The sequence below is a fragment of the Arvicanthis niloticus genome, chromosome 18, assembly GCF_011762505.2.
Source record: "Arvicanthis niloticus isolate mArvNil1 chromosome 18, mArvNil1.pat.X, whole genome shotgun sequence".
NCBI lineage: Eukaryota > Metazoa > Chordata > Mammalia > Rodentia > Muridae > Arvicanthis > Arvicanthis niloticus.
The window spans coordinates 33,480,329-33,496,069 of NC_047675.1; the positions used below are offsets into that span (position 1 = coordinate 33,480,329).

Below are 15,741 nucleotides of genomic sequence, written 5' to 3' on the forward strand. Positions count from 1 at the left end.
CCAGCACGTTTGACCGTTTAGTATTTCTCAGTGTGCAGTACCTTGGTCCTAAAATCCCAAATCTTCTCACAGCAGTACTGCAGTATGATACTCCCGTTTGGTAGGAGAAAAGCTGAGCCTTAGAGCTCTTTTTTGTTGTTGTTTTGTTTTCCAAGACAGGGTTTCTCTATGCAGCCCTGACTGTCCTGGAACTCACAAGAGACCTGCCTGCTGTCTCTGCCTTCCAAGTGCTGGGATTAAAGGTGCATGCCACTACTGCCCAGCTTGTCTCAGAGATCTTTTTCCTAGAGTTACAATTGATCCGGGGACTTGAATCCATACTTAGGATCCAATCTAGCCCCTTTCTCTTGCTAAGCTCTTGTCTCTTCTTAGGCTTAAAGTCCTGGGGATCTATAGTAAGCAGGGTGCCATTATAGCCTTGTGCTATAGACCGGCAAGCCATGGCAAACCACAGAAGTGAAATTTATCTTAGGTTGAGGTGGCTCAGAGGGAGAAAACACTGCTTAGCATTCAGGAGTCTGTGATACATCCTCAGCACCAAATACGTTTAAATGAAAGGTCGTACTTGAACAGATTGATTAGAAACGGATGAAAACTCTAGATGGGGGCAGCTGCTGACTTCTCAAACTGTAGGACTCTTCCCATGAGGAGAAATAGTTAATTGTTTGCAGGACACTTGTTACTTTTCTCCTTACTGCAATCAGGCCAGAAACAACTTTAGGCAGGATTGTACTGGCTCATGGTTTGAGGGGACACAGCCCATTGTCATGGGGAAGACACAGTGGCCAGTGGCTCTGCAGCAGCTGCCTGCTCACATCTCAGTGGACCAGAAGGCAGAGACTGACAAGGCCAGAAAGCTCAAGAACGTTCCTCCAGCAACTCATTCCTTTCCGCCAGACCCTGTCTCTCAAACAAGCTGAGGATGGAGGGTTCAAACACATGAGGCTATTGAGGGATATTTTTCAACCAAACCAGAACAATATTTATCAACAACACAACTTTAGACGTGGATAAAAAGATCAGAAAGAAAAAGAGAGATTTCCAAAAGTCCAGAGAGCAAGCAGTACTCCAGGCCGCTCATCTCACTGTGTGCGGGAGCCTTGTCTCTGTGCCATGTCCCTGGCACAAGCTCCGGCACCAGAGCACCCCAGCTCCTTTTAAGGAGTAGGCCTGTCGCTTGTAATCACCGTGAAGGACTTGAATTTGGATACCAGCCCTCATGTCAAAAGGTCAAATTCATGACTTTCCAGCCTCTATGTCTCATTCTGGGAAACAAGACATGCGACAGGAAACTGAGCTAAGCAGACCTTCACTGAAAACTCAGAACCTTGCCTGGGAGGAATTCAACCCTTAACAGAGTTGAAGTAACTTTGCTGCAACTCCACAAGTGAACTGTAGGTGGCAGTGATCGCCACTTTCCCCTATTCCTCCCACAAGAAAAAAGGAATCATATTTTAAAAGCAGGCAAATTCTTATCTACCTTGTATCTAAGAAATCCCAATTTTTTTTTCTTTGCAACCTGGGTATATTTGACTTAAAAAAATTTTTTTTTGTTTTTGAGACAGGGTCTCTCTACAGAGTACTGGCTGTCCCTAGAACTAACTAGACATGGCTGACCTTAACTCAGATTTTGTTTACCTCTCTCGCCTCAGAGCTGATTAAAAGTGTGCACAACTGTCCAGCCAACTAAAAAAAAATTTTAAGATTTATTTATTTTATGCATGTGAGTATACTGTCGATCTCTTCAGATACACTGAAACAGGGCATCGGATCCCTCCCATTCCAGATGGCTGTGAGCCACCATGTGGTTGCTGGGAATTGAACTCAGGACCTCTGGCGGAGCAGTCAGTGGTCTTAACCACTGAGTCATCTCTCCAGCCTTAAAAAATATTTTTAAGGAAACATTTTAAAGCCAGGTGTGGTGGTGCACACCTTTGGTCCCAGTACTCAGGAGGCAGAGACAGGATCTCAGAGTTCAGGGTCCAGTGTGGTTTAGAGAGAGTTCCAGGACAGCCAGCTTGGCATTCATCTCACAGTCCCAACAAGTACAATCACTGTTTAGAAGCACATACAGACTAATCAGAAATCTCAGCCTATCTAGTGACAATCTGGTGAGTCTCATAATCGTGGGAGAGAACATCTCTGTGCCCTGAGCTACTGTAACACAGTCAGTGACTTTGCATGATGGAGTACCAGGTAAAGACAAGCAGCTGATGTTAATCAACTGCCCAGGCTGCTCTCCAGTGCTGAGGATGTATTTAATAAGACTTTTCCTGAATTTAATTAATGTACTGCAGTTATATAAGTGGCCATCCTTTCTCCAGGGGACACATACTTTACAGTTAGTAGGATGTAAGGACACCAAACGTTAGTCAAATGTGGACCCAAATGAAAGGCTGCAGTGTGCATTCATTGTACTGATTTTCCCGGATGACTCAATTTTTTCCAAACAAACAAAGGTTACAAATTTAAAGTTTTATTATAGAATACTTATAATTTCTGGCAAAAAAAAAAAAAAAATCAACTATATAGTTGGTTCTTAGCGTCCATGTCCACGAACGATATGAGAACGTAAAACACAGGAGCTGGCCATCCAAGTTTATTTAAAAGATTACCATTTGGTTACTTCTTTGAACTTCAAGGCTCAACACTCACTCCAAGGCGCCCTTCTTTCTGTTCCCTTCCCATGGTGAAGTTCACAGGCAGGGCAGTCACATGGGGCTGCAACGCCACATAGCATAGTCTCAGGCAGTTGGGAGAGCCAGGCCTACTGCTTCTGTCTAGATGGTTTGTAGAGTAGACATTGGGGATGATACTACAACCTCCTCAGCAGCTACCTGCAGTCTGCTTTGCCTGTAGCGCTTGCAATGTCACCTTTTCTTTACAAACTTCTTTCTGGAAGCATTGGGATTTAAACGTCTCCTCCCAGCTCCCAACATGCTGTCCCGAACTTGCAGGATGGCTGAGCGGCTGGAGATGTCATTCTCTGCGAATGGAGAAACCCCAGCTATGTAGTCAGGGGCAAACACGTCGGTCTTCTGTCTGGCCTTGTGGGAGAGTCGCAGCTGGGGGAAGCGCTGATCCTCAGTCAGATGGGGGTTAATGGCGTACTTGCCCCCTTTTGGAGCTGGTAGTGAGTACTGTAAGAGGGAAGACTGTTAGAAAAGAGGCCCCAGCTCACCCAGGTCCTCATGCAGCCACACACAACTGTCCTGCCCACTGTGTGCCAACAGACAAGTATCTCCCACACCATGCTTCCCTCAGTTGACAGATGAAAAACTGAAGTCAGTGTCTTAACTACAAACACTCAGCTACAGACAATGGACAGAACTTCAAGAAGCCGATACCATTTCCACAGAGGTGCTCTGCAATGGCCACACCGACTCTAAAGCATGCCTGGCTGGGTATGGTGGTACACTTTCAAGATCCTGGTACTTGGATGACAGAGTAAGAGGATTATGAGTTCAAACTCATCCTTGGTTATATGGCAAGTTCAAGGCCAGCAAAAACTATCTTACCTAAAATAAGTGTTTAAACTCCAGAGAGAGAGGGGCTGGGATTGAACTAATACTCTCAGCACTTAGGAAGTAGAGGCAGGAGGACACAAACTGTTTCACATCAAACCAAACCACACTGTATACCTTACCCACACCCTCACGCCATCGTCACACGCACACCTCACTGTCAAATGCACACTGTCAAATACACCCACCCTAAGAGAAAGGGCTTAATTTAGGATGGGAACAAGAGTGCAAGGTCTGGAAGCATCCTGCTGTGTCAGGAGAGTAAGCCAAGAGCTGCAAAGAAGGGTATGTTTGCAAAGCTCTCATTGGCCAAGCACAAAACGACAAAGCACAACCTGTAGCATAAAATGGAAACCCACAAAAAGCTGGACTGCGGTGGTGACTTGGAAGGCAGGGGAGGAGGGCTTTTTGAGTCCTGGTCTACAGAGGCCTTGGTCCTGGTGTCGTCTCTTCACAGCGGTAGAAGAGTGACTAGGACACAGTTCAGATATAAACATATAAACAGAATAAGGCAGCCAGGGGCACAGGCCTGGAGTCCCAGCTACTTAGGGAGGCTGGGGCAGGAGGATTATGAATTCAAGGTGAGCCTGGGCAACTTTCAAGGACCCTAAAAAAGGGGTGAGTGTGGGTAGATGCCTCAGTGGGTGCAGTGTTTGCTATAGAAATTTCAGATCCCATATACAAGCCAGGAGTGGTGGCACTTGCCCAAACCCTAGTGCTGGGGGAAAGGCAAGAAGACAAGATTTCTGGGATTCACTGGCCACGTGGTCCAGCTGAGATGGTGAGCTCCAGGGCCAGTGCTGCAACTCTGTCTCAAGAAAATAAGGTGGAGGTGAGGTATGATGGTGGGTAGGCCTTTAATTCCTGCACTTGGGAGGCAGAGACAGGTGGATCTCTCTGAGTGCACGGTCAATGTGGTCTGCACAGTAAGTTCCAGGATAGCCAGAGCTATTCAATGACATACTGCCTCAAGAAACAAAACAGACCAAACCCAACAAACATTATAAAAAGAGAAGGAAGGAGAGCGGAAGCCACCTGCTGCCGGGCGGGCTGCACCTCAGCAGCAGAGTGCTGTCAGCAAGTGTGGAGCCGGGGCTCCATCCCCAGCATCACAAAAATAAATAGCAAATACAAAGTTCTCAGTTGAAAATAGAACACAGAACAGAGAAGGCCTGACGATATTAGAAAACAATTTTTCAGCCTTTACTCCCTGCAGAGGCAGGCAGATCCCTGAGTTCTAGGACAGCCAGGTCTACCCAGAGAAATTCAAAACACATAAAAGTAAAATCTACCAAACAAGAACCAGTACAATTATGTGACATTAGCAATGTCGTACCTGACCCAAACAATTTTATTCCGAGTAATTATAACTTTACAGGCAGGATCCACCTCAACCAAGAGACAAGTGTCATCTGATGATGTACCCTCCCTCCACCACACAGAGGACCCAACATTGCCAAGTTGTCCACACCAAAACACTGAAGCTGGTGTGTTGTGTACACCTGCAATCCTGGCACTCAGGAGTCTGAGGCCAGCCTGGTCACGAAAGTTTGAGACTAGGAGATGACTCCAGCTTACAGGAGACTTAAGAGAGGCTGAGACCCACAGCTGAGTGGGAATGGCTGCCACACCAACAATCCATCCTGGTCCTGGCTCCTAACTGCAGAGCTAGCCCCAGGACCCTCCCATCTTCTAGAGACAGAGCTTTACTCTGTAGCCATGTGGGCCACGCACCTTATAGATATTCTGTCTGTCTGAGCCCCTGGAATGCCAGAACTGCAGGCTTAAATCACCATATACCTGGCTGTTCTTTCTTGACCATTCACACAAACCCAGGACACTCCTGTGCTGGGCATCCACCTTCTCCCTCCTCTTCACTGAATCTCTCCTTGTCACTCCTCCTCCAAACTGCCTCACACACAGACGGCTTGTCCCGCACTCTCCTATCTGGGTACCTAGTACACACGCTCTGGCCCCAACAATGGAGTGATGGCTCTCTTGTTCTCTAGTCTTTTTCTGAGACTGGCTCTTCCTGCCTCCACCCAATTGCTGGGATTCCAGGTGTGTATCATTCCTCTGACCAGTTTTCTCTTGGTCATTTGATTCTCAAGTTAGGGGTTCAGGTTCAAAATGCATGCTACCTACCCGGAGGCCCCGTGGGTTCAGAACTTTGGGGTTTCGGGAGAAATGCATGTGCAAGGTGCCGTCGTCGCTGACAGTCACAGACACTTTCTTCAGGGTCTTGTTCCCACAGTGCCCACAGAACACTCGGTTCATGTCCGATGTTGTCCTAGGGGACACAAAGAAAGGATGCACACTTGCTCCACAGGCAGGACACCCTACCTCTAGCCTCAGAAGAAAATGATAATAAATAAATGCAGAAAAAGCTAAATCTTGTTATGTTCATCTTCCAAAACACAAAGCCTTGTGCTAAGGGAAGATGCAGCCAAGGGAAGTGCCCTTCCTACCTCAGACAGAAAAGAGCAACCGTGTCAAAGTGTGGTCAGAAAAAGAGCGGGGAGTGGGCACATAAACACTGAACACCACTGACATTCAGGAAAAGGGCAGGGTGTGAGCGCACAAAACAGTGCACACCACTGACACTCAGGAAAAGGGCAGGGGGTGGGCATTTCCTATGTGCCAAATACCCTACGACACTCCTGACTTATGCTCCCAGGTTCTTACAACAGATCCTTCAATTTAAAGACGGTTTTAAAGAACTGAGACGGTAACTATTTACTACCCGCAGAGGCATGTAGATGTGAGCTCATGTACTTTGTGTGTAGTGGATGGAGAACGCCACACATGAAGTAGCCATGAGAAACACCATGAATCCCAGGTACCCATCACCTCAGATACTGTGTTTCATCTCTACCCTACACTTCATCCTCCTGTGTCTCCTGGGAGCAAATCTCAGACCTCTCTCCATCCACATAGCCCAGTGTGTGCCATCAGAGAAGTGACCTCTGCTCCAGAACACACATCCTGAACTCTAGACCTCTCAGATGTGTGTGAGGGACAGGTCATCGGAAACCTCTGTCCCAGGAATTTCAGTGTGGTGGAGATAGCCAGTAGGCCACAAGGGAACACAGAGGTGGAAGGAAAGCCCACATGGAATGGAGTTCTCTTCTGGGGAGTCACCAGTGGGGACAGGGACAGCAATATTTGCAGCCACGCACTTGAAACAGCCATGACAGCGCAGGATGTAGCTCCGGGCCTCTCTGACCAGCATGCCGTTCACCGCCAGCACGTGCAGCCCCATCTGAAGTAGAACATTCTACAACCAAGAAGTTAGAGAATAACTGAAATCAACCTCTTTACTATTAGTTATGCTCACAGTTATGAGGACCCAATGCTCTGGTCTGGCTTATAACCCCTGGCTTTTGTTAAGAACACGAGGGATGCTTGGCTGGGAAGACAGGGACCTGGGTTACTGGGCAACTCCAAGAACAGAGCCTGGCCTCACTGGCAATGCCTCTCAGTAGAGACCCTTTTCTCTTTCCTTTTTATTTGCTTTTTGTTTCTTGAGACAGGGTTTCTCTGTGTATCCCTGGATGTCCTGGACTCACTCCATAGATCAGGCTGTCAGAGAGTTTCCGTAGAACTCAAGAGATCTGCCTGGCTCTGCCTCCCAAATTCTGGGATTAAAGGTGTGTGCCGTCGGTCACACCCAGTGGAGAAAAGATTTCCACTGTGGGCTGTGCTGTTTACCTTCTCCAGATTCCACACATTACAGAAAGGCTCCAATTGCTCATGTGAAGAGTCACAAAATACAGCCAGGTGCTGCACGCCTTTAATCCCAGCACCCGGGAGGCAGAGGCAAGTGGATCTCTGTGAGTTCAAGGCTAAGCCTGATCCCACCAAACCTTATGAGTTTGATCCCTGGTATCCACATGGTGAACAGAGAGAGGTGACTCCTGTAAGTTGTCCCCTGACACACACACACACACTCACTGAGGCATATGAACATTTACACATTAAACAAACAAACAAATGCAATTTTTAAAAAGTTAAACATTTTAGCCAGGCCATGATGGCACATGCCTTTAGTCCCAGCACTCGGGAGGCAGGCAGACAAATCTCTGTGAGTTCAAGGCCAGCCTGGTCTACAGATTGAGTTCTAGGACAGCCAGGGCTACACAGGAAAATACTGTCTCGAAAAACCAGAAGTAACTAATTAATTAGAATATTCATAAAAACAAAACAAAACAAAAAACCCTACGCATACTGTCACTAATGTGCGCCTACACTACCCACCTGCATGGCGAAGTCTGTGGTCACACAGCCAACTTGCACGTCCTTTGGGATGTCACACTGCTCCAACTCTTGTTGGATCTGCTTGATGTTGCTGGGGGTTATCCATCCACCCCCATCATCATCACTGTCTTCAAATTCCTCCTCTTCCTCCTCCTCCTTCTCTTCCTCCCTTCCATCAATCTGAAACATCAATAGGCAAATTCCTGGCCCACAGGACTCTTGTCAGAGGCTCTAATGTCACTAGGAGATTGCAAGCCAGGGCCTTACCAGCAGCTCCTGCAGTTCGTGGTCAATGTTAGGCAGAGGGTTCCTCCAGAACATGAAGGAGCTGAATTCCAGGTTCTCAGACCCATCAGCTGGTTGACCCCCATCTACTGTTTCTTGTAAGGGTTTAGACTGAGATTAAATGAAACATTTTTTTTTTTTCAGTGTAGGCAGATGAAACTTATGCTTTACATATATAACAAAGCAGAATAATTGAAACATGAAAACTGTTTTCAGTTTAAATGTGAAAGTGTTCCATTCTCGGGCCGGGCCAGAGCAGACAAACTGTGTTCCTTGTCAGTCTGCTTCGCTGCCAAGACCTGAGCCACGTTATCGAGAGTCCATGGAGGATCAGGGCTCTAAAAGGAGTTACCTTGGCGGGCAGATGGAAACCAGAAATGTGCAGCGGAGTTTCAGGGTGCTGAATTGAAGAGCTCACTTTAACCTAAACAATAAAAAAAAACCCAAAAAAGCCTGTCTTGAGAAAAACATTGTTTAAAAATACGACATGAAGGCTAAAACAAAAGCCCAAGCTTTCTCCCTAGGCGTTGAATATAAATAACTAGAAGTCACAAGAACACAGACAAAGCAACAACATTCGGAGACCCTGACTCCATTACTGAGTGCTTTTAGGCTGTTTGTGTCCATTCTGGACATATCATAATGTCCACCAAGCTGGGAGGTGTGTCCCTGTGAACCCTACAATGCCCCACAGTGAGAGCTGTAGGCTAAATGCCTCAGAGCTGGGCACAGCAAGCAGTGCTCTGAGCTTTTGGAGACAGTCTCACTGGGCTCACCGTGGACGACTCTGACCTCTGTCCTCTCTACCCTTACCTCTGGAAGGGATTACCAGAGCACACCACCATGCCTATTTATGAGGTACTGGGGGATGAAATCTAGAGGCCCCATGCATGCTCGGCAACATCCTACCAACTGAGCTACTACTACCTCAGCCCATCCTAAGGCTCTGATACAAAAGTAAAATAAAATGAAATAAATAAAAAAGAAAAACAAGTCGGTTTTTAGGCTTTTAAATTGGAGGATTCTACCCCTGACTGAGAAGCGAGTGAGAGCAGTTCTGAATAGGGTTAGCATATGAATCTACCATAACTATATATAGTTATAGTTATAATCCTAGCTAGGGAGGGAGAGGCAGGAGGAGGAAGAACTCAAGGTCATGTTGGAGACAGCTGGGCAGTTAAGAGTGCTTGTTGCTCTTGCAGAGGGCCCAGGTTTATTTCCCAGCACCCACATGGTTGCTTACAGCTAGTCTAACCTCCAGTCCCAGGGGATCCAAGAACCTTCTGAGCTCCCTGGACACTGGGTATAGATAAGGTGAACACACATACATGCAGGCAAAACATTCCCATGGTAAAGTGACACTTTTCAATTTTCTTTTTTAAAAGGACCTTAAAACCCCAAAAAACTAAAAAACCTGAAAGTATTCAAGATTATGCTTGGTTAGAGAGCAAGTTCCAGGATAACCTGGGTTACAAAAACTGTTTTTGTTTTTTAAAAAGAGTGTGACTACATTTGATGAGCTTAGTAAACATAACATACAAACGTCTTTGCTGGATGGTGGTGGTGCATACCTTTCTTTTAATCCAGCACTCAGAAGGCAGAGGCAGGAAGATCTGAGTTCAAGGGCCTGCCTGGCCCACAGAGTGAGTTCCAGGACAGCCAGGGCTACAGAAAAAAATCCTGTCTCAAAATACCTTTGGGAAAAAAAAAAAAAGAGAGAAAGAGAATACAAACACACACACACACACACACACACACACACACACACACACACACACACACACTTCATTTGGAGTCTCACCAAAATAAGCTTAATAAATACAGAATGGAGAGGTGTGACAACTGATTGGCTATTTGGTAACATTAGGGGGCCCTATTAATCCTCTATTTGGACGATGATGGCTCTGAAGGTACTTATGTGTTGAAGGCAGGGTCTGACTCAGCCCAGGCTCACCTTACTCTCATTCTGTAGACCATCCACCTCCTGAGTCTCCAGAGCACTGGGATTACAGGACACGTAAGCTCCCAGTCTCAACATAACACTGCTAGTGACTGCACTCAGGGCTTTATGCACTTCAGTAAGGAAGCAACATCCTTGCCCAAGGTTATCATTAGTCTTAAGATTAACTTACTTAGCAATGGCAAGATGGCTGAGGGGGTAAAAGGACCCACGCAGTAGAGGGAGAAGACCAACTCCTATAGGCTTCTGACCCTTCTAGCAAGCTGTGGTATATTTAAACACACATGCACGCAGGGCAGTGGTGGCGCATGCCTTTAATCCCTTTAATCGAGGCTAGCCTGGTCTACAGAGTGAGTTCCAGGACAGCCAGGGCTACACAGAGAAACCCTGTCTTGAAAAAACAAAAAACAAGCCGGGCGGTGGTGGTGCACACCTTTGATCCCAGCACTTGGGAGGCAGAGGCAGGCGGATTTCTGAGTTTGAGGCCAGCCTGGTCTACAGAGTGAGTTTCAGGACAGCCAGGGCTACACAGAGAAACCCTGTCTCGAAAAACCAAAAAAATACAAAGTGTAAGAAAGAGCAGCGGGGCCTGGTGGCAGTGCCTTTCATCCCAGTGCTCTGGGAAGCAGGCAGGGCTCTGAGTTCCAGGACAAGCCAGGCCACAGAATGAGAGCTTAATACAAAAGGGTTTAGGTCCAAACTGGACAACAGTGAGGCCTCATGTCTTATAAATAAATGACAGGCTCGCTGATCGTGTATATGAGAAAGACATCGAGTGTGGCCGCCATATCGCACATGTGAGGTCAGAGGACAATGTCTCTGGGATCTCTTCTCCTTGTGCCTTGTTTTTGTTTCAGGCAGGGTCTCTCTTGTTGCTCTGCTGCTGTACTACAAAACCGAGCTTCCTGCCAATTCTGCTGTCTCTCTTGTGACAGGAGTGCTAGGACTGCCAAGTCTAGCCACTGCATCTACCCATTCACATGGGCTCAGTCACAGGTCATTAGGGTACACAGGCCCTAGCATGCTGGCGTTGTCTTTATTTTAATTAAGAGCATGTAATAAAGAGATACAGGAGAAGCTACAGATCACGGAAACAGCCGTGACCTACTAGTTTCAAACAGACTGGGTTGTGGCTCTGTGGATGGTACCATAGAGAGGTGAAGTATGACAGGAACACCAAGGCCATCCTAACATTGCTTCTTTCACACACACGACAGTTCCTACAGTAAAGAGAATGCTAGAAAATGCTAGAAAACAAAGAAACCCGGGGCTGGAGGTGGCTCAGTGGTTAAGAGCAGTTAGTGCACAGTCCTGAGGACTAGGGTTCCATTCCCAGCCCTGTGCTGCAGGTTAAGTGGTTGACAGATGGCTGTAATTCTACTCCTCTTCTGGCCTCACAGGCATCGTCCCCACCACCCCAAAGCACACAGTCACACACACGCATACACAAATTTCAAAACCAAACCAAACAAACAACTCAACCACCCCCCCCCCCCCCATTTACCTTCTCTGGTTCTTTTTTTAGATGAGACACCCCGACAAATTCTGCTTCCAGCTGGCAAGTCAGAGCCAGCACCTGGATATCTGTGGCAGAGAGGCTGGGGTAGTCCCCAGTTTTCTTGGAAAACTCAGTTACTGCAAGCAAACAAGAGATTTCCAACTTTAGTTAAGGGCAAAACTGACAAGTCCTTGGATAACCCCAGTATGGAAACAGCACACAGGGGGCTGGAGAGATGACTTATCAGCTCAGAGTACTAGCTGTTCCTCCAAAGGACTTTGGTTCAATTCTCCACATCCTCATGGTGCCTCACAACTGTAACTCCAATTTCAGAGGATCCAACTCCCTCTTCTGGCCTCTGAGAGCACAAGGCAGACACATGGCACACAAATATACATGCAGGGAAAACACCTATTTACATAAACCAGAACAAAAGCCGTATGGGCCAGAGATGACTAAAGGTGCTGGCAGCAAATGCAGCCACCTGAGTTTGGTCCTAGAATCTGCACGCTGGAAGGAGAAAACCAATTCTCTCAGGCTGCCCTCTAACCTCATTTAAATTGTGCCATGCTCAAATGTTTTCTTCTTAAAGGACTTAGAACCACTATTCCATCTGGGGGAGGTGGCTCACTCGGTTAATCCTGGTACTCAGGAAATGGAGACTTCAGCCTCATAAAAGTTCAAGGTCAAGCCAAGCTACTTGAGACCTTGTTTCAAAACACCACCAACAAATAACAAAATAAGAATCTGTATCCCATAAAAATAGCAACATCTACTTTGTGACCTTTTTCTCTGTGATTGAAAAGTCTGTGTTCACCAAGCCATTCACCAGGCAGCTCTAAGGTAACATTCTCATCCACTAGGTGAAGGAACAGGATAAGGCTGAGAGAAAAAGTTCCTTACTAAAGTGTGGTTACTAGTGTGAGCTGCTTCTTTCTCAGCTCTACCTCTTTAAGTACAGCAGCCAGTTAACAGATGCTTTGATTTGTTCAAGATGGAACAAAAAGTGGTTGGCCTGTAACCATAGCCTAGAGAGACGCTGTGTATTATTAAAGATTTTAAGAATGCCGGGCGGTGGTGGCACACGCATTTAATCCCAGCACTTGGGAGGCAGAGGCAGGAGGATTTCTGAGTTTGAGGCCAGCCTGGTCTACAGAGTGAGTTCCAGGACAGCCAGGGCTACACAGAGAAACCCTGTCTCGAAAAATCAAAAAAAAAAAAAAAAAAAAAAAAAAAATTAAGTACTTAATACTACACTTGATCCACAGTGAATGGCCATGGCTACTACAGTGTTTGAGACACTGACAATAAACACATTTCCTCATATCAGAACAGCGTCTTCTTATAATAATGGCAAGTAAAAAAAAACACACACTGCTGCATTTCCTATAAAAATGCTATTAACAGCAGGGTGTGGTGGTGCACCTCTTTATTTCTATGCTTAGAACGGCCCTGATATGTACACATGCCTGTCTGTGCACCATATGTGCGCCTAGTGCGCTAAGTTCTGAAAAGGGTGTCAGATCCCCTGGAGCTGGAGTTAACAATGGCAGAGTTGTCATCTGGGTACTGGGAATGGAACCTGTGTTCTTCAGAAGAACAGCCTGGGATCTCAAATTGCTCAGTCATCTCTCCAGCCCCATAATGGTACAAATTCCTTTTAATACTAGTATGTGGGAGGCAGATGTAGGTAATTCTGAGTTCAAGGCTAGCCTGGTCTATATGGTGAGTCCTAGCTAGCTGGAGGTAAAGAGGTGAGACCCTACCTCTGCCTCAAACAAACAAGGCTTCCTGGGCACCCAGCAAACTTTTTCAGTATTTTCGTTAAGATTCACTTACTTGCTGGCCAGTGGTGGTGCATGCTTTTGGCCCCAGCACTGGTGAGGCAGAGACAGGTAGTCTGATTTTGAAGACAGCCTGGCCTATGGGGCTACACACAGAAATCCCATCTCAAAAAATAAAAAAAAAAAAAAAAAAAAAAAAAAAAAAAAAAAAGTTTTTGTTTATGCATTTGATTTGAGTGTTTTGTTAGCATGGAGACCGTGTGCACCATGCTGATGCAATTCCTCTCAACCATATCCTATGAGGTATTAGTAGGTGTGAAGCCATTTGACAGAGATCCTGTAACTATCAAGTCGGTAGGGAAAGCTACAGAAACCCAAACTAGCAAAGCAGGCAACAGCCATGCCCACAGTTTACCTCAGTAACACTTCCAATCCCTACGAACCTGGGTTCCCCAAGAGGACGGTGATCCCTAAGCCAATAGTTTTCTCTCAGAATTCATACACAACCTAACCATATCCCTTTTTCTTCTTTTAAAAATCTGTTATTTTTGAGATGAGGTCTCACTACACATCCCTGGCTTGCTTGGAACCTCTGACTCCAGAGGGCTTGGACTAAAAACCTGTGACATCACACTGGGCCCAACCCCCTTTTTTTTATTTTTACAATGCAGAGTCTCACTAGCTCAGGCTGGCCTGGGACCCATGACCCTGAAACCTCTGTCTCCCCAGGGCTGAGACTACACCACTCGGCTAGACTGCATGTCTTTTTCTGAGGCTGCCTCTGTTGGAAGCTATAATCACCCTACACACAAACCACAGATCTAGGTTCTTTATTTTTAGACCTCTGCAGTGTTTTAGCAGGACCGGGGGCCACACTCAGAGCCTTCTGTATACTTGGCAAGCGCTCTCCACTGCGTCTTACGAGTCTACACAGCTTTGCAGACATCGTTTTCCCAAGAGGAATATTAGTATGGCCTACAGTACTCCCGGAGGTGAGGCAGATACTATTACCATTCTTATTTTACGGATAAAACTTATCTGTAAAATATGTCTGTGACATAGCGTGCGCGGGCGCACACGGCTAGTACTTTTAAAGCCAGGCTGAACTGACTGTCTCTAAACCAAACGCTGACCCGGGCACTCACCCAGCCGCACGTACTCCGGGAAGGGCTCCTTGAACCGAAGCTGGTAGGGCAGCACTGCCAGTCGCCTGCGCGTGGCCTTGTCGCGAATCTCCCTCACCACCTCCCGGATGGTGTAGATGTTTTTTCCGATGTCCTGTGGACAGAACGGCCCAGTTAGCCCATTCGCCTGACCCCACACGCACCCCTGGAGAGCCTCGAGCCCAGGCCCCGCGGCGGAATCTGCAGTACCTGTAGGGGCGCGTCCCTCAAGAAAGCTCCAGCGTCAGCCACAACGTGCTCCACCGGCGCCATGTTGGCTGCCAAGGACAGACCGCGCATGCGTATGTCGCCTGCGCTGTTTCCTAGTTTTGCAGCGCAATCCTCCCCGGATTAGAGGAACGGCTGCTGCAATTTCGCGGCGCCCTCTAGCGGCCACCAATCATCCCTTCAGGACTGCGCGCATGTGCATGATTAAATTTGAGAGACTCTTTAAGTAATCTGCCTCGGAATTCATAGAGTTTTCTTTGCTTTTAAAAGAAAAACCTGTAGATATGGCACATGGTTGAAAGTCAGTAGCTAGAAAGAGAACCTATCACACAACAAATCAGTAGGGTATGTTCGATTTTACAAGCAAGGAAGCCAAGCTGACTTTGCCAGATAACCTCCGAACTGACTTGAAGCCACTTTTTTTTTTTTTTTTTTTTTTTTTTCCGAGACAGGGTTTCTCTGTGTAGCCCTGTCTGTCCTGGAACTCACTCTGTAGACCAGGCTGGCCTCGAACTCAGAAATCCGCCTGCCTCTGCCTCCCAAGTGCTGGGATTAAAGGCGTGCGCCACCACCGCCCGGCTTGAAGCCACTTTTAAAAATCTGTTGTGTTATACAGACATGCAGCCCTACTTTATGTGAACATTTTTGGACAACGGCTGTTGTTGTTACTTAATACCCTTGCCCCATCTCCCTAAGCAAGCCACATGATTTTTCTAGAAAACTGAGCAGAAGGGGTATTAATGTCTATTAATGACTTCCAATTTTCCTTTCAATTCTAAGACTAGGAGATATACTACACACTGGCAATGCTGACCTGAGTCTTTAGCATCTGCTTTCATTTAAACTGTTCTGTTTTACTCATCTGTCCAGTATCAAAATCCTGCAGTGCCTTCATCTGACTCAAATATTTTCTGCATCCCCAGACACCTTAAATTTTTTTTATTATTTTCATTATTGGGCGGGGGACATTCCAGGTGCTCATGTGGGGGCCAGAAGACAACCACAGGAGTCAGTTCTCTCCTTCTGCTAAGAGAATGCTAGG

At 46.7% G+C, this 15,741-nt stretch overlaps 1 protein-coding gene across 1 annotated transcript; it reads right to left on the minus strand.

Annotated features, from left to right (window-relative positions):
- Nucleotides 1-2,607: 2,607 nt before the first annotated feature.
- On the minus strand, nt 2,608-14,812 carry Nob1 (NIN1 (RPN12) binding protein 1 homolog). Its single transcript, XM_034523016.2, has 9 exons — nt 14,682-14,812; nt 14,454-14,586; nt 11,531-11,661; nt 8,419-8,490; nt 8,049-8,177; nt 7,782-7,961; nt 6,704-6,801; nt 5,670-5,814; nt 2,608-3,140 (listed from the first exon to the last, which is right to left on the minus strand). The coding sequence occupies exons 1-9, from the start codon at nt 14,769-14,771 to the stop codon at nt 2,871-2,873; spliced, it is 1,248 nt and encodes a 415-aa protein (XP_034378907.2). The 5' UTR covers nt 14,772-14,812; the 3' UTR covers nt 2,608-2,870.
- Between the last annotated feature and the right edge of the window lie 929 nt (nt 14,813-15,741).